This window comes from Falco rusticolus, chromosome 3, assembly GCF_015220075.1.
Source record: "Falco rusticolus isolate bFalRus1 chromosome 3, bFalRus1.pri, whole genome shotgun sequence".
NCBI lineage: Eukaryota > Metazoa > Chordata > Aves > Falconiformes > Falconidae > Falco > Falco rusticolus.
The window spans coordinates 75,537,000-75,557,555 of record NC_051189.1 but is presented as its reverse complement, the minus strand read 5'-3'; the positions used below and the strand labels follow the sequence as shown (position 1 = coordinate 75,557,555).

At 37.8% G+C, this 20,556-nt stretch overlaps 1 protein-coding gene across 3 annotated transcripts in view; it reads right to left on the bottom strand.

The window, feature by feature from the left end:
• The window catches only part of PTPN3 (protein tyrosine phosphatase non-receptor type 3), a 106,348-nt gene that overhangs the window by 48,729 nt on the left and 37,063 nt on the right, over positions 1-20,556 (bottom strand). For all 3 annotated transcript variants that reach the window (XM_037380329.1, XM_037380330.1, XM_037380331.1), the window contains 4 exons: positions 16,746-16,809; positions 11,371-11,543; positions 6,310-6,444; positions 4,630-4,806 (listed from right to left, as the gene is read on the bottom strand). In XM_037380329.1, coding sequence (XP_037236226.1) covers positions 4,630-4,806; positions 6,310-6,444; positions 11,371-11,543; positions 16,746-16,809 — 549 coding nt within the window. The remainder of the gene's footprint in view (positions 1-4,629; positions 4,807-6,309; positions 6,445-11,370; positions 11,544-16,745; positions 16,810-20,556) is intronic.

Sequence of the window (20,556 nt, the reverse complement as noted above, 5' to 3'; positions counted from 1 at the left end):
AACATTTATCTCAAAGGCAACCTCTCCCTGGAGCTAATGTATTAGAATAACAGACGGTCAGGATGGGTTGGTGCCAGGCAGCCTGTTGATATGACATGACTTTGAAAAAAACCCATATTAAAGCAGCTATTCCACAGAGATGATTTTAGAAATAAAGCCTCATAATATAACTTATTTTCTATCTTAAAGAAAAGCCATAAGACTTCATATTCATAACTCTTCCCTAATGTGCATCTCAGTGTTTAAGGACATCTGAAGACAAGATATGTAACCTCACAGAATAGAGAGAAGTTTTCTACTTTGCTTAAAATAAGATATGTAGTAAATCAGTAGCAGCAGTGCTTCAATGAAGAAAACGCAAATCTTTCAAGAGAAAAATCTTTAGGGAAGCTGAAATCAAGACTAGGGAAAGCCAATTTTAAGTGAAAAACAGTTATTAAACAAGTGCACTTACTAATTAGTATGTTTTACCACAATATTATTCTTCAAATAATTTTAAAACCAAAATAGTAGTAGTATCATGTGCATACGCACGTAGGCATGGGATAAATATAACGACAGAGCGAGTACAGCACATAGTCACAAGACAGACTGGATTACCTGTTCTGAACTGGTGAGGCACAGCCATAAAAAAAGTGTGGTATAACACAGAAAGCACTATGAGACTTCAGAAGGCTCAGTGTGGGCTCCGTGTCTGTGTTAGTGTTAATTTTTCAGTGGCAGTAGCAGTCAGATGAGATGCACAGCAGCAGGGCAACAAAGAGGAGAAAGAACTGACAGGGGATGCTTTCTTCACAAAGGCTGGGAAGCCCTGGGCTAAACAAAAGTCCTCTTGAAGTCCTCTTCAGCACTGTCTTTGATGACAGGTTTTGTATGCAGCTGTGATTTGAGATAGTTGGCTTAGATAAGCAAACCTATTGAAAACCCTGTGAATAAAGCTCTATTTCATATATGTTAATTTGGGATTAGAGCAATTTTTTTCTCTATAATACATATGTAATGGATAGCTCCAATCTTTTCTGCAGACACTAATCAGAGAGAAAAATTGCTTCTTTTCACTATCTCTGAGCCTCAAATTGTACTTGAATGTGAAAGTACCTTAAATAATTTGGGTAGCAGAGGCAATTTAGTGACACCAAACACAAGACTCATAAGCTTGCCCCAGCTTTCTGTAGTTCACCTACGTGCATGGCTTGCTCTATTTTCTAATATTCTTTATTCAAGTCACAGCCTTGTGATATACCTCATAAATTTCAGTTAGAAAGTAGAATGTTAATAAAAAAACATCTTTAAAACAAACACTGTGTGTTTTTTAAAGCAATGTAATAAATGACAAAATCTTTTTGACCCTCATTTGTAGCATACTCAAAGTATTTAGCAGCATGCAATATACTTAAAGAAATGGATAAAGAAATGTTAATAGCTCTGTTTTATGCTCTTGAAACTAAGAGCACATAATTTGTCTTCTAAGTTGTGTACTGTTTTATAGAAAGAAAATGGAACTTCATTGATTCCCTTAAGTCAGTAACCACACCAAGGAAGAAAATCGATTATTAAGAATATAATTATACTTGGTAGTGTCAGGATACAAAAAAAAAAAAAAGGTGTATAGAGAAATAAACGCAGGTGTACGTACTCTGCTAGCAGCAGTGGCTTCTACAGTTCTGATACCTACCAAGGTTCCAAACATGCCTTGGCAGGATTAGGTACACTGCAAATCTTGTTACATGAGTTTTACCTATGTGTTTGTCTCAAAAAGCACTCTAACACAACAGAACAGTTTGAAGGTAGGTCTGTCTTGAACCACTTGTAGTTTTAATGAAAAAGACTTAACAGGTTTCCCAAGGGCTGAAATGAAACAGGTGAAAACTAGCTCTCACCTCTGAAATGCTGATGGCAGCCTGAAAAACAGAGAAGAGCCATATCCTGTGCTAACTGCAACTTGCAGTCTTAGGCTTCAGATGCAGTAAAAGAAACTGATGTGAACACATTTAGTTTACAAAAGTCAAGCAGATGCATGATTATAATTAAGATTTATGGTCCCAGACATAAGAATTCAGTGATTAAAAATCAGCTTTGTACAGTTGTTTGCTAGTAGCACTCCAAAAATATTTCAGATTTTTTTCATACCAAAGCTATTTATTAGTTATAATTAGCAGTAACTAACACTTTTTTTTTTGTTTTTATAGCTTCAGAAATCAGGCTGGACAGTAAAAAAAGAACCCTCTAAAGACAGTGTATATTAGCAGGACTATAAGAAGCTACTCTTGGCTCTCTTCTAATGAAAAAGAGATACTGAAATTTCAAATTATTTTTTTCCATAACATGTTTCAATAATGTCAATTCAAATCTACTAAAAATCAGGATGGCAAAAGTGGGTAAGTTGGCTTTAAGAGATTTATCAGTACACTGCAAGGTGTTTTATAGTTAATATCTAAATATTCCTGAAGCGTGGCAAAAGTCCAGGACAAGTGTAATCCCAAAGATACACAAGTTAAACTTTTTACTTATAAAACAGATGTATCTGACAGGGTAAGATTCCCTCTTTCATAAAGCATTCAGGGTAAGATTTTAATACCTATATATACTTAAATTTTACTTTACATCTTTCAACACAGCAAGTGAGGCAAGTAATGATTACTTTAAGAATATCAAAGGAGAAAAACTGGAATGTGGACTAACATAAACTGTTTACAACTTCTGTGTAAAGAAGAAATTTTTTCATTTGTACGGTTACTCAATTGTTAAAAAGGAAAGTATTAACTATCATTTTATTTCACAGAATTCTAGCAGTCAATACAACAAATGATCATTCATTCCACGTGTTACCATTCTTTCTCCAAAAGACAAACTTCAAATTTAATCAGATCTATGCAGGCATTATTTTTAATTACCTGCAGAGTATCAAATATTATAAACATACCCAAGAAACCAAGATTGTGTTGCGGATAAGATGTATAGAAAATTTGGTTTATATGAGGTAATAACAGTAATCTTCTCCACAGTGAGCGATATTACTCAGATACTGCATCGTCATTTAGTGCTCAGAAAATAAATGAATATGAGATTTTCACTGTCTGAGAAACAGCAATAAAGCAGGCTTTCCCACTCCATTCTCAGTAGCCATAGGACCGGCAAAAGAGGAAGGGAAGGAAAAAAAAAAAACTACAGGGAAGAAAAAAAAAAAAGAAAATAAAGAAAAAACCCAACAACGTACTAACTGGCAGGACAATTCCCCTGTCACAGAACACAGCACGGCAACTCAGTTTTCTGTCTACAGAGCTTCTACCCTCATCATCTCCTCTTATAGTCTGTCAGTATTATTACTCAGAAAATACTTCAAGTGTATAATCTGTAAAATGTTAAAACATAGGGAAGACATGGCTTTCTATCTACAATTGTTGACAACATCTAGATGCATTGCTTTCATTTATTACCACAGCTATTACTGGCACTACTATTACTAAGGTTCATCTGACTTTCAGTCAGAAAAATAGAAAAACAATATAAAACACCACAATGACAAACTCCAAATATGCATACAGCATGCTAATTTTCCCTTCTTTCATAGAAACCTCTCTGCTGTAATGCAGTGCCAACATTATTGTATTAGAATTTGAAGGAAACAGTTTAAACCTAGAGTTTAAAGCTACAGTTAGTAGCTGCACTCTATCACAGAGTTAAGTCCTGTCAGCTTCCAATAATACACTGCTTCTAAAAATACATCTTGCTTCAAAGTTACTCAGGATCACTAGAAACCACTTTCCTTTTGTAACATTACAAAGGAACCTGCATTTTAATACATGGTATTCTCCCCAGCTGAAAGTTTTGAAGTAGCTCTGTTTTCTTTTTGAGACTGAACAATCAATAACTTTGTACATTATTTGTAAAATAAATGCTGTGTTTATCTGGAGTTACTCGTTAAGAAATGCCTCTGTAAGAAAAGAGTGAAGCCACACAGAAAATGTAATATACAAGTAAACAAATAATCAGTGCACAAAAGACAGGTGCTTCAAGTGGTTATACTGATGCAAGGGAGAAAAAAGTTGGTCCTCAAGGGATACAGCAAAAAAGCCTCAAGGCAAAAAGCAGAGGCTGCCTTTAGAGCAGAAATCTACAGTTCCTCTGAAGAAGAACAAGATGGATGACTGCTAGCATTGTTATATTCTTGTGTTTACTTAAATGTAGTACCTCTTTCAACTGATGACGTTGAGCTGATGATGTGGAACACTGAAAGAGTTCAGTAAATCTCCCCCACCCCACCCCCCACCCCCAGCAAAAAAATGAAAAAGGTTATAACAGGTAGGAAAGGGTAGCAGAAGCTACTAGGACTCAGGATATTATAGATATGAACAAGCATGCCTTAATAACTTTTCTAATTTTACTGAGAACTCAACTACTGATAATCGTTTAGGGCTGAAGGGTTGGTTTGTTTTTAACCTGTCATTTTGTATCACGGCATTTGCAGTTTAGCAATTTGTCAAAATAAAGGTTATGCAAACACAAAACTGTTTAAACTCATTCTAATATTATAATGGATAGTGATTGTTTTATACTAAAGCTGTTTAGTTTTTTTGGTGTTTTTTAAAAAGTCAAAATAGGCAATGAATTGTTTGCAGCAGTCCTTACCTCCTCTGTGGACTACGGTTCTGAGAGAACTCTGAATCACTGTCCTTTGATGTTGGAGAACCCTTATATGTATAAAAAACATCCTCGGTTTCAGTAATATAACTAATCTCATTTGTAAGGTTATCTACAGACGAGTGTCGTGGTTTACGAATTTCATGACGTAGTCTAGGACTCCGCCTTAAAAATAAGGAACATAAACACAATTTGGAAGGTCAGAATAATTAATTCAAAGTGAAAATTCTATCCTATTGCAATCCACGTTCCAAAATCTTGATGACAAGTCTACAAGTCTCACTTTAAATAATCAATTTTTAAATACTTGGTATGGTATACTAGGCAATCATACACTACTAGGTTCAGTACACTGAACTGATTTGTTTTTTTCACCTCTCTAAAATGCCACCTATATTGTTAAAGTTCTAATCATAAGACAATTCAGGTTGGAAGGGACCTATGGAAATCATCTAGTCCAACCTCCTGCTCCAAAGCACAGTCAGCTGAGGTCAGAGTAGGCTACTTAATATCCAGTCAGATCTCAAAATACTTGAAGGATGGAGACTGCACAGCTGCTCCAAGCAACCACTGATCAACCGTCCTTGTGAAACAGTTTTTCTTTATGTTCAGACAAAGCCTGTCTTTTTGCAACATACACCTGTTGCTTCATCCTCCCCATCCTGCAACACTGAAGAACCTGGCCTCATCCTCTAGCTAGCCTCCTCCTCTGTATTGCCAGGCTGTTATTAGGCATCTGGGAAATGCTTGCTTCTCCAGGCTGAACAAATGCAGGTGTCTCAGCCTCTACTCATAGGGCAAGTGGTCCAGTCTCCTGAATACCTTGGTGGCTGGTGACCTTTGCTGAGCTTGCTCCAGTTTGTCAGTGTCTTTTTTGTATTAGAGGACACAAAAATGGCTGCAGCATTCTAATAAGGTCTAATGAATGCCGAGCAACACGGGGATAATCACTTCCCTTGATCTACCATCCATGCTTCTGTTAATACTGCCAGGTTGCTATGGACTTTGCTGCCACAGCACACCAGATAGGCAGCAAGCTGTTACATGAGCTATGAAGATTACCAGGTCTTTCTCCAGACAGTTCATCACAGACAATACTGTTGCACTTGGTTCTTCCTTCACAGGACTTTTCATTTGTCTTTATTGAATTTCATACAGTTCCTATTGGCCCATTTCTTCAGACTATTAAGGTTCCTTTCAATAGCAGCCCTGCCCCCAAGCTAATTGACTCATCCCCCCAGTTTGGTGTCCTCTGCAAACTTTATGAGCAAGCACTCCATTGCCTCCTCCAGATCACAAAGATGTTACGCAGGACAGGCCCCAGAATAGACCCCTGCAGTATTCCACTTGTTATCCAGGTAGAGTACAACTCACAAACAACTCCCCTCTAAGTCTAGTCATCCAACCATCTTGTTTTTTTAAAAACCACCTTGTTGTCCACCCTTCCAGAACATGTAGTCTTAGATTGGGTATAGTATTTTGGCAGACAGTATCAAAAGCCTTCCTAAAGTTGAGGTGACACCCACTCATCTCCTGTCATCATACATATTCTCAGAATAACAATGTTTGAATGTATACATACACACTACATAATTATTCTGCTAGAGTACACACAATTAGAGAAGGTAGGAGGCTGGAAGGTATGGGAAAGGCTGAAACTGCATTTACCAGTTAGGGGTAACAGGAGGTGATCGAGAAGGAAGGCTTTTGGTCTCTAGATGCTCAACAGATAAAGATCGCCTCATAGATGGGTTCCAAACCATCCCACCTATAACTTTTCTGCAGTACTGGCTGTTTACAGACCTGCAAAGAAATAAAAAAACTGTATATGAATCATTTTGCATAGAAAACTTAAACGAAATTAAATAAGTTTATGAAAGTCAGTTTTATAATTCATGTGTTTTAAAGGGTCCCCTGTGCTTACCCTCCTTACTTATGCATTTGCATTCTCACAGAGCCATTTGGTGTCCTTCACTTGTGGCAATAAAACTGCTAGTCCTTGCAACAAAGCTAATCACAAGCTTGGGTAAAAATAACTTTTTCTGAAAGTTATTTTTAACCCAATTGTGTTTAAGAAGATGGAAGGGAAAACAGGAAATTCAGTATGTCCTATTGGCACTAAACCAAGTGCCTGACAAAACATCAGGTTCAAATACAGGCAAAAGATTCTAAATATTCTCTGTTAAAGCTCATAAATGGGTAACAATTCACTAATGGTTTCACTGAGCACAGGACTACTTTAACCATCAACCTGCTGCCTCAGCAAATAAGAGCTACAACATACCATGCTCCATTTCCAGAAGGAAGCCACATTTGAGTGATGTGTTCCTTACTGGAATAAACCATTAGGGAGAGATCTGACGTGAAAAGGGAATCTCCGAGTCTGGACTGCTTCTTTTGACAAGAACCTAATAAGATAAGGGTTGCATCCAAACCAGAACCTCAGCTAGGAAAGCAATAAAATTATCTTACTGGTTGAATCATACAGCATAAAGATATTTTTTTTAAGTGGACTGAAATTGAGAAACTTTTATGCATGTTTTTACACAACATCTCGCAAGACAAGCAGAGAGATGAGTTGCCCATACTCAGGTTTACAGGTCTAGGATTTCTCATGGGAAAGAAGCAATTTATGAGTTACAGAGAAAGCACCTTTGTCTTGCTAAGTCCTGAGCTGTATGTAATGGGCAGCTGGGACAGCAGAGTATTTGAGGACTTTGCTGTAGAGCTGAAATGTCTCAATTTTACATAGCATTAAAAAAAAAAAAAAAAGTTGTTTATGCTGTGGATATTATTCATGCTAATATCAAACCTTTGCATGGTACTGCTTTTTGTTTATACAAGTAAAAGAAAAAGCAACCCAAAGGTTTTTTTTTATATATTTGGAAGTATTTTACAAATCTTGTTCATGATTTTAAAGCAAAATAATTCCTTCATCTTTTAAACGTATATTTTTAAAGCTTCTCCCAGTTTAAAAAAGGGGAAAAACTTAATATGAACATCTAAAAATCAGCTTACCCATGTATGTTTTTAAGTTTAATAAACACACAGCCCACGAACTTCAGTGAAAGCTTTTGCCTGTATTATCTATTTTATTTCTGTAAGTCTTCTGAATACCAATGACAAGGCACCAATTGCTCTACTCTTCTTCAAACAGAGTTTTTTCAAAGAAACCTTATATGAGTGGAGTGGAGAGGGAGAGTGGAAAAAGAGGATGTATTACAAAAAAATGCATCTTGAAGAAGTCCACGTATTTTTATTATTCAGCTTTCTATTTTTACAAGTGCCTGTTCATGCATTTTGCAATGCAGGTGTCTTTTGAGGAGCATTGCAACTCATGTGATAAAAGTCAGAGCCCTAACCCTTAACCCCTAACTCTGACCACAGAATGATTTTAACAATATATTCTCTAGATATTTCAGTTAAGGTGGCAATCTCCTGAACTCCAAGTAGCTGCTCTTCATATGTCAAACACAAGCATATTGCTCAGCAAACACACTGAGAGGCTGCCAATGCCTTTCTGGAATGGGCTGTAATATCTTGAGGTGCCAGTTCCTTGCTCCTATCTATTACCAAGCTTATCCTTTGTGAAAAAACAGGTAATTTTTAGCTTTTGAGCAAGGAATGAGAATGTGCCTGGGAGAGGTTATCAGCATTCAGTCTAGAAACACTGAATAAACTTATGTCTCAGAATCTGGGAGATGTGATTCAGCCTGCCTTTAGAATAAGGCTTACAGGTGATTTATACAACTCAGCAGCCTAATTTAAATGAAATTCCACTGGCACCTTACACTAAGAGAATCTAGAAGGGCACAGTCACGTGCAAATAAATTTTACTAAAGGGTTGCAAGAGATCAACTATCTGAACTGATGCAATAAATGCTAGGATAACTGCCTCATATGAGTGTAAAAGAACACAGTACAAGAAAACCACAAATTTCAGAGGAAAACCTGTGATACTTAAGGTGATAAAACCTGAATGTAACCCCCTTCAAATCTGACAGAAGATGAAAAGGACTCTTTTCATCCAAGTCAATCTTAAAATCTCCAGACTTGTACCGTGTGGTTGGTGGGATTTTTATGTGCACACGTGTGTGTTTGGGTTTTCAAGAGGTTTTGTTTCTTTTTCTGAATGCAAAATTTTGTTCCCTTTCATAAGAGAGAATGCAGAATCCCTTTTTTTGGTTGCATATCTTCCATATAAGCTCAGAGCCATCCTTAAAAAGGAACGTGCTGTCCTGTATATTCCACAATCACAAACAAGTAGGAAAGCAAAATTTTTCAATATGTGACAGATGATTTTGAAGTGACTTGTTCACAACTTTTCTTAAATCTTTTGAGAAAATAATTTGCTAAGTGACAGTGACCAAGTTGATAAGAACTTGGAATTTTCCAGAATTGTTGCTTCTTATGTGCTTTTAGCAGTCTCTGCTAGTAAAGGTTGCTGAGTCACTTCTGCCTCACATAGATCCTAACTTTCACACTTGTTGCTGCCATAAATATGGCCAAAGGATGTAGTAGTAGAGAGGACATCATTAAGCTGATGGAAAATATCACAGTCCACAGTTTTCCCTAGAGATTCCTTAAGAGCCTAAATAAGCAATTCACCAGAGATAATGCCTGAGAACATGAAATTACTTGAAAATAAGTCTTTCTTAGTAACTCAGTTCAACAATGAGAACTATACTGCATGTTACATGTTATTAAGCAATTGTAACAGTAAATTTGTTGAAAATCAAATGTCTGGTAGAAACTGGAATGATATTAAAATGGTACCCTTTGGAACTCATACTGGTTTCTTTTTTAATATCACAAGGACTGTGCAATACCTGTGTGTGCACACACAAGCATCAGGATTTTGCAAATTTGACAGAAATAAAGGACTCCAGGATGTGACAATCCTACAAGCTTTGAGAAAGTCACTTCCTCAAAACCTTCAACTATAGGAAGAACAAGTTCATACCACTCCATAGAGGAACTAATTCTCAAAATATACATCTGTAAAACAGTACAAAATTAGATTACTTTAGTACAACTACTTGTTTTCACTTGTTTGAGCTATGATATAGTACTAGATGAAAATAGGAATTCCACTCCAGCAAAGAACATTTTCTTTTTTCCAGCAGAAAGCATTCTATCGGCCTTCTTACTGTTGGACAGCCCTCACGGGTTAACTGCTTCATGTACAAGCAATACAAGTCCACATGGTATGAATTTCTGCAGTATCTAAAGAGATGTGACAGTCTGAAAAGCCAGAGAGCCAGCAAAGTCTGGGAAGCTATCTGAAGTATGATGACATCGCTCAAAAGTTAAAGCTTATCCAAATAAGAAAAGAGCATCAGTCTGACAAATTAAATGTAAAGTTAAACTGTTAAGGGAACACACGGCAAAAGAAAAAACACAGAGTCACACTGTCCACAAACAAAAAGAGAACAAAAGACTTCTCCAAAAATCATCAGAACAAACGGGTTTCTAGAGAGCCTACAGATTATCAAAAGACCAAAGAATGCTCAAAAATCTCACATGTAAGAGCAATGACTTAAGACTTTCTTTTTCATTCACTATTGATACGAAAGATTTTTGGTATGTTTCATGACATTTTTTTTCAAGGGCAGGGGGAGACAGGACATGGATATAACAGGCTACACATGACGAGACATTTTAGCTGAACTGCTGATAAAAATCACTGAGACTGATACTTATCAAAATTCTAAAAGCCTTGAAGATGAAACAGCAGCATTACTTGAGTATAACCTCCCACTTTAGTGATTTAATCTACTCAAGATTTCAAAAAGGCATTTGACAAGGTTCCTTAAACCCATAGAGAAACTAAGAAGCTAGGGAAAGTGTCCTCTCACTTGGAGGAATTACCTGTTCACTTGTGACAGAAAAGAGAATAGAACAAAAATGTTTCAGGTTTATAGTGAAAAAAGATCAGCACTGAAGTCAGAGGGATGTGGGGGGGGGGGGCTCTTCTGCTCAACATACTCACTAGTGATCTAGAGAAAAGAGCGAACAAAGTTTGCTGAAGATATTAATCACACAGGATGGCAAAAATAAAGGTCAATTGTGAAGAAATGCAGGACATTCTAATGTCAAGTGACGAGACAATAAGATGGCAGATGAAGTTTAATGAAGTTAGGGCACAGTTGGCACATATGTGAAGGCACAATCCCAAATTCATATAGCAAAATAACAGGCTCCGAGTAGCAGAACCCAACAAGGCAACTATAAGACTAAATGTCACAAAAGTGGTATCTTGAACACTTGGATGGGACAAGGGTTTTCATCTCGATGACAGTATTAAATGGTTGGTATGATGCACTCCAGAAATCAACCTAACACATTAAACAGAATGTGTATATGACACTAAGGGGTAAACAGTTCAAAACAAATCTGTTCTGCAGATTCTCTTATTGAATCATTAGCTACATGACATTTTTACTTTCTAGTGTTTATATACCTCAAACTGAAACAGCAAGTTGAAACAATACCAGTAAAACTTATATTTGAATGTCTTTCTAGGAAATTATAAGAAACGTTCTATTGTAATGATACCACGTTGCAGAAACTGAAGTCACAGCTATATAACTTGTCAAATGGTTCACATACAGGCTGGGACACAGCTGTGAGCAGAACTGAACTCTTGTCACTCCAAGTTGAGCTATCACTTAGACAGGTGCTCCCATTCCCATTACAAAGCAAAACATGCTTTCACACAATACTTACTTTGCTGGATTTCTAGAACCCAGCGTCCAATAATGTGACAATATCTTTTTTTCATGAGGTAGGGACTTCTTTGCCTGAAAAAACGTGTGATGCTCTACACAAGATTTCCATAGATTCTTGCATGCTCTGTAATTTAACATGTTGAAGGCAACAATATGCTCTCTGGATTCATTCTGAAACAGTAGGAAATAACACATTTCAATATATACAAGCAGATCAAACACAGTAAACAAGCTCATAAAAAAAACCAATAAAATTACTTTTAGCTTAAATAGGAAAAAGGCATTTAGGGAAACAAAAAATCAGCATATAGTAGATTTTGAGCTGGAGATGGCCAAAATAGCCCAATGACCATATGAAGTTCTAAACTGCAAAACAGACACTTCAAAAGTTTAAGCAATACTGAAAAACTATTAAGTTTTTTAGTTCCTAATCTTTACAGTGTTAACAAAATAAGTCTTAAGTGGTGAAGATTTTGTATATACAGGTGAAATATTAAGTAGCTAAATATAGTTTCAGGTTTCCAGTCAGATCTTGACCTCCTATGACAAACAAAATTCTTTTACACATTCTATTACGGGTGCAAAGGAAAAAAAAAACCCTCAAACTTTGAATTCAAACTCTTCGCATCATCACAGAACGGTTGGGATTGAAAGGGACCTCTGGAGATCATCTAATCCAAGCCCCTGCTAAAGCAGGTTCCTCTAGGGCAGGCTGCACAGAATCATGTCCAGAGGGGTTCTGAATGCCTCAAGAGAAGGAGACCCCACAGGCGTCTGGGCAGCCTGTGCCAGTGCTCAGTCACACTCAGAGTTAAAAAAAAAAAACGCCCTTTGCATAAGGCTTCAGTTCTACCATGTTCTTTCAAGACCCACAGTATGCAAAAAGCATCTGCTTGATAGTCTTCTAGAAGACACTAAAGATGTTAACAGTGATCCATCCTGGGGGAAATAAAGTAGCTGTGATGGGACTGGAGCTGCTGCTACTGCTGTTCAGATCCAGTCCCTCCTTTCTGGATGGTAACATGAGACCACAATGAGGAGATCAAAAGAAAGCAGAATACAAAGCTTGTTTGTCTTGGTTGTTGTTGTCTTGCAAACTCTTACTTGCAATTTCAGTGCCAAAGTGCCAGTGAAACACAGTTGTAACAATTGTGCCACCCACATTAATGTCCTTACCAACTGTAGTACTTGTTGAGTTATTTCAGATCCCAAGAGTTTTGCACAAGATGTTTGCAGCTATTTCTATTTCTCTTTTGCACAAGAAAGCAGAATGAAGAGTAAAGCAAAGAGGAGAAAGGAAGGTAACATGACACCCGAGTTAATTGCCATTACAGCTCAGCACTGCAATAAAAAAAGCAAGTTTTTGATTTAATCACTCATCTTTTCCTGCTGTCCTGCGTTATGACCGAATTTTGACAACCGAGCATACCATTAGGCTGGCAACCATCTCAGTAAATCTGTCTTTCTAGCTCATACTTTGGAGGAAGTCAGGATTTGGGTCGCAAAGCCTTTTTATTAAAGAACTCAAAGATCTAACAAAGGTCTCTCTCATACAGCCCAGCAAGAAATCGAGGTCCCAACTGTGTAACACCTTGACTTCTAGTTGCCAATGTCCTTTGGTTTGTTCACAGGAACAGTCTTGCTGGGAAGTAACTACAGAACATTTTGTCTGGAATATGCGGTATTTTTCTTGTGTTCTTGTAATGTCTAGGCAACATTTTACAAATGCTATGTATCAGAGATCAATGCCACGTTCTGCATATCATTTTATGACTGGTGCTATGACTTAAGCCGCTATTTTAAAAAACCAGAGAGAATCTCAAGATAACGATAAAAAGGATTTGCCTCTTGATTTCACATACACACTGTAAAACAGTTAACTGATTGAAATCTTTCAGGATTGTTTTCCCTATATCTATTAAAATATATTTTAATTTTTTTTAAATAGGGTTTTTTAAGCAGCAGGGTTTGTTATTTGAGCCTTATGCATAATGGAACCAATTAATGTTTGTCAGTTTGCCACAGTAGCTTCTAATTAGCTTATATAAAATAAAGCATGCAAGCACCATGAAATTTTAGCTCAGAATTTCTTGCAATATAAGAAGCATATATCACTTAAAGATTTAACAACAAATGGATTTCTGCCATACTCTCCGTTGGCTGAATACCACTTGAAGTGTTTTACTATTCCAGAAGACAAATAAAAGAAAGCACTGGCCTTTCAATTGCTACACAAATTAATCCAAACATCTCAATTACACTGAAAAGCCATAGTGTAAAGTTAAAAAAATAATGTTAGATTAATTTATTAAAATGTAAAGTTTGAAAATAGAAATGAAACTTGTCAATATCATAGGTGTGTTCTTCCCCACTGTTGTCACAAAACCTTTTTAGCAGCTTTTAAGTGGGCTAAAAGTCTAAATATGGACTTAAAGTAGGATAAATACTTTCAGAAGTTTCAGAAAAACTCGGTCTATTTTTAGATTAACAAAAGGTTTTGTTAACATAACCATCTGGCTCACTAACAGGCCACCTTGCAAACTGCACTATTAAATCTATGTACTGTTTTAAAGGCGAAGACTTCTAGCGGGACCCAAGGATCTAATGCCCATCATACTTCCCAGCTCAAGTTCCAAAAGAACGGTATTTTAATAGTTCTCCAGAAAACAGTATTAGAGAAATTTATGGCCAGTTACGGTAAGGGAACAGTTCTCAATAGCTATAGTGAGTGTCCTGCTCTTTCAGCACCAGGGAAGCTCTTTGTGTCAAATGTATGTCTATTCCATTCAGAGAATTTGAAAAAATATCTACAGCATAGCAAATAAAAATATATTTTAATATGCAGAACATGAAGTTGTTTTTAAGCATTAGATAAACAAATTGCAAATAACATTTCATTTCTGTCAGCTTTAAAGTGTTGCCTGTAAGCCAGCATAGCTCCTATTCCTACCTTAAATCTTGCACCCTTTACTAAATCTACGTATCATGAGCTTTTATAGCATCAGACATTCACTGATTCATCAGTCTTGCTCCCCAGTCCTTATGTAGCTGTTCAGCAGAAACAGAAACATTGCATACTTCTATCACGTAGCTGATCAACAGACTGAAGCAGTGGGAAGGTAAAAGAGGTGGCGAGTAGCAGGGAGAGAGTGAGATAAGGTAAGATGAACCTTCAGAACAGGGGCATAAGGAAAGAAAAAAGGAGTAAGAGAAATAAGGAGAATAAATCAATGAAATACGGCACATCTCAGATGACTGCAAATTCACAGCCTTTGAGAACTTTCTGTAGATTTTGTTAAGAAATCTCCATATGACATACAAAACTGAAGTGTGATAGCATTGTTAATATCTTTAATAAAAATTTGCCTATGAATATGTAGTATCTGCTCTGCTTTCCCCACATTCTTCCATCTTCCTTACTTTCAGGCCCATTTACCTATTTTCTCCTGTACTTCCAAGCAAAAATCTGATCACTCAAAAGACTGACAACACCTGTCATCTGCCCTCACAAACCCCTTGATCAACCCACAGTTCTGGAGAAAACCTCTAGTAGTACAGCTGCGCCCTCACTCCCTTGCCATTGCAAGAGCAAGCTTTTCCAAGCAATACCACTGAAGTACTGCAGGCGTGCTGCCCTAAATTTCAAGCAAAGGGAGCTAACTGACCAGTATGGACATACCTAGAGATTTAATAGCACGCCTGGTCTCCTTTTTCATGTCTACTGAGATACACTGATGAGGTACACTCATATTACTGTCCGCTGTTACTGATCACTCTCAGAGAGTCCTGTTCCTATGTTTACTCTAAAGACACATTTGGAAATTGCTGTCCGTACACTTGCCCATATTTGTATACTTGAAGATATTTAGAATTTTAAAATGTCTACTTATCAGTGAATTTTTAATCCACCAATCTAGAATAAGGTAATACTTGCAAGTGTAATACAATTACACTGAGTGTAATACAAATACAATTACACACACAACTTAGTAGACTGGTTTGCCAACAACTCATTTCTTCATACAGTGATATATATGAACACACTGAGACAAGCCTGCATATAAACAACCTCTTTAGAAACTTACAGCTTGGCTTGCAGATAAAAAAACGTATTTAGAAACTTACAGCTTGCAAAAAACTTAAGACCCCTCTACAGTGCATTAGGACATAACTCTCTCAGAAGAGAAAGTGTCATTTGCACATGCTGTGTGTGTCTGTATTAGTGCAGTAACACTACCTCTAGATATAACTTTGTTTACACATAAGCCCTGAAAAGTAAGAATGTGTACATGCATGCACAGTCCTCAAATTTGGAAGATAAGCACCAAAGGACAGGGGGGAAAGATGAAATACCTCCTTTTCGGTAAAAAAGCTTTCCTAGCAATCTGTCTTCAGCAGGCCTTCTAACCAATGGGGGTCAGAGGGTCTTCTTGTAACACACCTTTAAGAGCTCATTTACTACTGGAAAGAGCTTCCATAAAGTTTAGGTGTAAGATAACACTTACCTTTTACTATCTATTTGAGTTTCATCCTCAACTGAATTAAAATATTTATATATCTGCTGGTCACTAATTTCTGTATTTTTTTCGTCATATCAAATAGTCCCTTCTCTTTGTAAAAAGATGCCTTAATTTATCTGTTCATACTGTGGCAGCACAATACTGTAAACAAGATTTCTTTTCCCTTATTACATTGAGTAATATATTACAACTGCTCTGCAAAAACCATACAGCATTCAGAAGACTACTCTTAACAGCAGAAAAAATTAACATCAGTTTCATGAGGTATCTTCACATATTTTGCCAACTTCTAAAGCCCTGCATGTTATGTGCAGCAGAAGGTGCACTATTGCCCTTTCCAACCTCAAGTCTTTCAGCTGCAGAGCTCTCCTTTTCACCAGAAACCCTCCTTGCTCCCAGAACTCTGAGCCCCATAAGCAGAAGGGACCTCATAACGTCCTCATAGATGGGATAAGCAGCTGTTTAGTAGATTCACTGCACTAAGAAACTTTACAAAACATCAAAGAGAGCAGCAAATGCTAGCAAGAAAAGGGAATTATGCTAGGTTACTAAATACTGTAGAAAGGATTAAGATACGCATTTCCCCCAGGTCTCCAAGGGAGAAGAAACCTGCATGGGAACGACGCAGTCCAAGAGACTGAATGTGGAAGGATTCAGTATTGGAAAGGAAACAAACACGGGAAACACAGTGAGGATAAGGAGACCGCAACAGCAGTAGCAAGTTAAGAAAACAGAATTTCAAAGGCAAGTTACCACAACAGAGCCTTTTGATCAGCATTTTGTTGTCTTCACATTTAAGGCAAAAAAACTTAACATGACCACTTGAGCAAAATAAAATTAAATGACTACTTACATGTTTTTGCCGTTGTTGTATAAAAAACTTTTTCCTTTTAAAGGAAATTTTTAATATGTTCACCCTAGAAGAAACAGACCATGAAATACTAAGCAAAGTTTAGAAGTATAAAACAATAAAAAATAATACCAATTACAGAAAGCCTAAAAGATTATAGCTGATACATATTCAATGAATAACATGCAGCTCATCTCCTGTGTTGAGTGGCAAATAGATGTCAAGAAACTCAAAGAAAAAATTTTAGCTACGAAGGAAAGTCCTTTTTAAAATTGAGGTTCTGCCTCATTTACTCTTTAAATAGTTCACACTGCAATTCTCTCCCACCAAATCTATTCTTGCAGCAAAAACTTGATGACATCCTTTACTAAGCTGCACAAATGTTAAATGTGTCAAGTCTGTGTAACTTAAGAATCATATGACAACTGTGACTAAAGGAACAGAATTTAAGACCCTAATGACACAACAGAGTTGGTCATACAACATCTGAAATTCCCCAGAGACTTCACACAATTGGTTTCATAACATGAAAAATACCATGTACTTATATTAATAGCTAAAAAGCACTCAATAAAATCATAATTGTAGAAGGATGAAAACCATAAGAATGAGTATTAGTATATTTTTTCACTTAAATTATTAACATTGCTACATAATTTATGTGGTAAATTTATACAGAACTAAACACCTCTTTTCTACATACACATAGTGGGAATAAAGATTTTTAAGGTAAGGACTAGAATTAGAACTGGTCCTTAAGCAATTTTTATTTTAATTATATGTTTATCAGTTTTGCTAAATTAAACAAAACTTCTAGGTTCCCACGCACATCCCAACATCAAAACAAGATGCACCAAAGAGAAATCATGCCTGAACAACCTCATAGGCTTCTATGATGAAATGGCTGGCTGGGTAGATGAAGGGAGAGTGTGAGGGAAGAGTGTTGTCCACCTTGACCTCAGCAAGGCTTTTGACACTGTCTCCCACAACATCCCCATGGGCCAGCTCAGGCAGTGTGGGTCAGGTGAGCGGGCAGTGAGGTGGATCAAGACCTGGCTGATGGCAGAGCTCAGAGGGCTCTGATCAGCCCCACAGAGCTTGGCTGGAGACCTGTGGCTGGTGGTGTTCCCCAGGGGTCAGCACTGTCCAGTCCTGTTCAACCTCTTCATCAATGACCTGGATGAAGGGACAAGCGTACCCTCGGCAAGTTTGCTGATGATGCAGAACTGGGAGGAGCGGCTGACGCACCAGCAGGCTGCGCTGCCATTCAGCCAGACCTGGGCAGGCTGGAGAGCTGGGCAGAGAGGAACCTGATGAAGTTCAACAAAGGCAAGTGCAGGGTCCTGCACCTGGGGAGGAACAACCCCACGCACCAGCACAGGCCCGGGCTGACCGGCTGGAAGGCAGCTCTGCGGAGAAGGACCTGGGAGTGCTGGAGGACAGCAAGGTGCCCATGAGCCAGCAGGGTGCTCCTGGGGCCAAGGCGGCCAATGGGATCCTGGGGGGCATTAGGAGGAGGGTGGCCAGCAGGTCAAGGGAGGTTATCTTCCCCCTTTCCTCTGCCCTGGTGAGGCCACATCTGGGGTGCTGTGTCCAGTTCTGGGCTCCCCAGTTCCAGAGGGACAGGGAACTGCTGGAGAGGGTCCAGTGGAGGGCCATGCAGGTGATGAGGGGGCTGGAACATCTCCCTGATGAGGAAAGGCTGAGAGAGCTGGGCCTGTTTAGCCTGGAGAAGAGAAGACTGAGAGGGGATCTTATCAATGCTTACAAATATCACAAGGGCAAGTGCCAAGAGGATGGGGCCAGGCCCTCTTCAGTGGTGCCCAGTGACAGGACAAGGGGCAACAGGCACAAACTGCAGCACAGGCAGCGCCACCTGAACATGAGGGAAAACTTCTCTACTCTGAGGGTGACAGAGTGCTGGAACAGGCTGCCCAGGGAGGTTGCAAAGTCTCCTTCTCTGGAGACATTCTAAACCCACCTGGATGTGACTCTGTGCAACCTGCTCTGGGTGAACCTGCTTTAGCAGGGGGTTGGACTAGGTGACCTCCAACCCTGACTGTTCTGTGATTTGTTTAAAATACCTAAATTTTGTCTGCAATACTTCTGCTGCAATAACTGAAAGCCTACACATTTTGGAATAAGAAATCTGTGATTAGCTGGAATCATATGGAAGCCTTGGGAAAGCTATTTAAGGTCTGATCAAGTCATATCTGTCTTTAAAAGACACCATGAAAGAGTTTTGGAAGGTTGCTGCCAAAAGTCTCAGAATACTCTCACAAACTGATAATATTCCACAGCACCCTAGATCTCATCAGGTATGAACTACATTGAAGGTCCTCTCAGTTCTTAGCACAGTTTTTGCATCGCTCTCAGCAAGTGGGACAATGGCATATCATCAATTCTCCACCGCCCATGAGAGATGCACTTGTTAAAGAGCAATATCCTTCATTGATACAGAAAAGTGTATTTGACAGTTACAAACAAGAAAGATAATGGAATGAACAATCCTCACTTCCTTCACAAAACAGGTGGAAAACTGAACATGTGCCCATTTCTGAAAATGCTTTTCTCCATCAATTACAAAACGACAAAATGCCAGGAATTTCATTAACACTATTCTTTGGCAACCAGGCAAATTGTTGTACAAAAGTTAATGGAAAGTTTAAATCATACCCAACTCTCCTGTTAAACCAACTCTTGAAATATTTGTACCATTTGATTTCCTACCGCAAACAGCAATGATCTGTACGGCTCATCTAGAAGTTCTGGGTTCTGAATTTCAGTTGTATTTAATTAGATAGGACTCATTTATATATAAATCCTTTCTTAATCCTAGTGCTATTCTACCTGAACTAGTACTCAAGTTCTGTGCTTCTGGTTCTTTCTTACCATGTTTCTTGACTTAGATTAAAATTCAACAAAAAAATTTTAGGAGTTTTTCTCAGCTTACACAGTTGCTGTTGTAGTCTGTTCTTACCCTAACATAATGCCAGCAGAAATGCAGGACACAAAACTAACCTTGCAGACCAAGCAAAACACCCTCAACACAGTAACAAAAAGGTAGCCGCCATCCCAAAATACCAAAACTCTGTCAGTTCCTCTCCTCTCTCTACCTCCCTTTTTAAAAAAAATAAAAAAATAAAAATAAAAAAAAATCATTCACTGCATGACCACATAATCACTTCAAGCCAATTCAGGGCTTTAAGTCTCTATTTTGATTCTCCTCTAAGTAGAGCATCCCTCTGAATTCCATTCATTCTTCTTAAAGTACAACTAAACCTATTTAATTCAGTGACAAAGAACACTTACTAATCTGACAGTTTTATTTAACATTAACTAAAAATCATTTGCAATGTTACGCCTACAAATTGAGTGAATGTTCACATAGAGCAGAATCCTCCAAAAAAAAAAAATAATCTAAGAGATTAAGGTATCAAAGGATTCAGATTTAAGAAGTGCTTGAAGATGCCACATCCAAAACATGATCTGAAGAGGATGCAGTTACTCTTATTCTAACTGGTGGCTCAGCTGCTTTTACCACTCACCAATGATCTGTCCAGTGAATATGCAACATTCCAAATCATTAAATTTCACGGTTTACTTGTAATATGCTCAATACTTTTAGCACATTAGTAATGATACATCTTTTGGGTCCCATATTCCTATCATTCACAAGGGTCAAAATAGATTTATTTTCACTTACTAGGCAACAGAATTAGTAATTTATGATTAAAATGGGAATTCTGTCATAGCACTTAGTACTAAACACTGTTATTTTTAACTTGAAGCAAAAATGTTTCTTTAGCTGTAT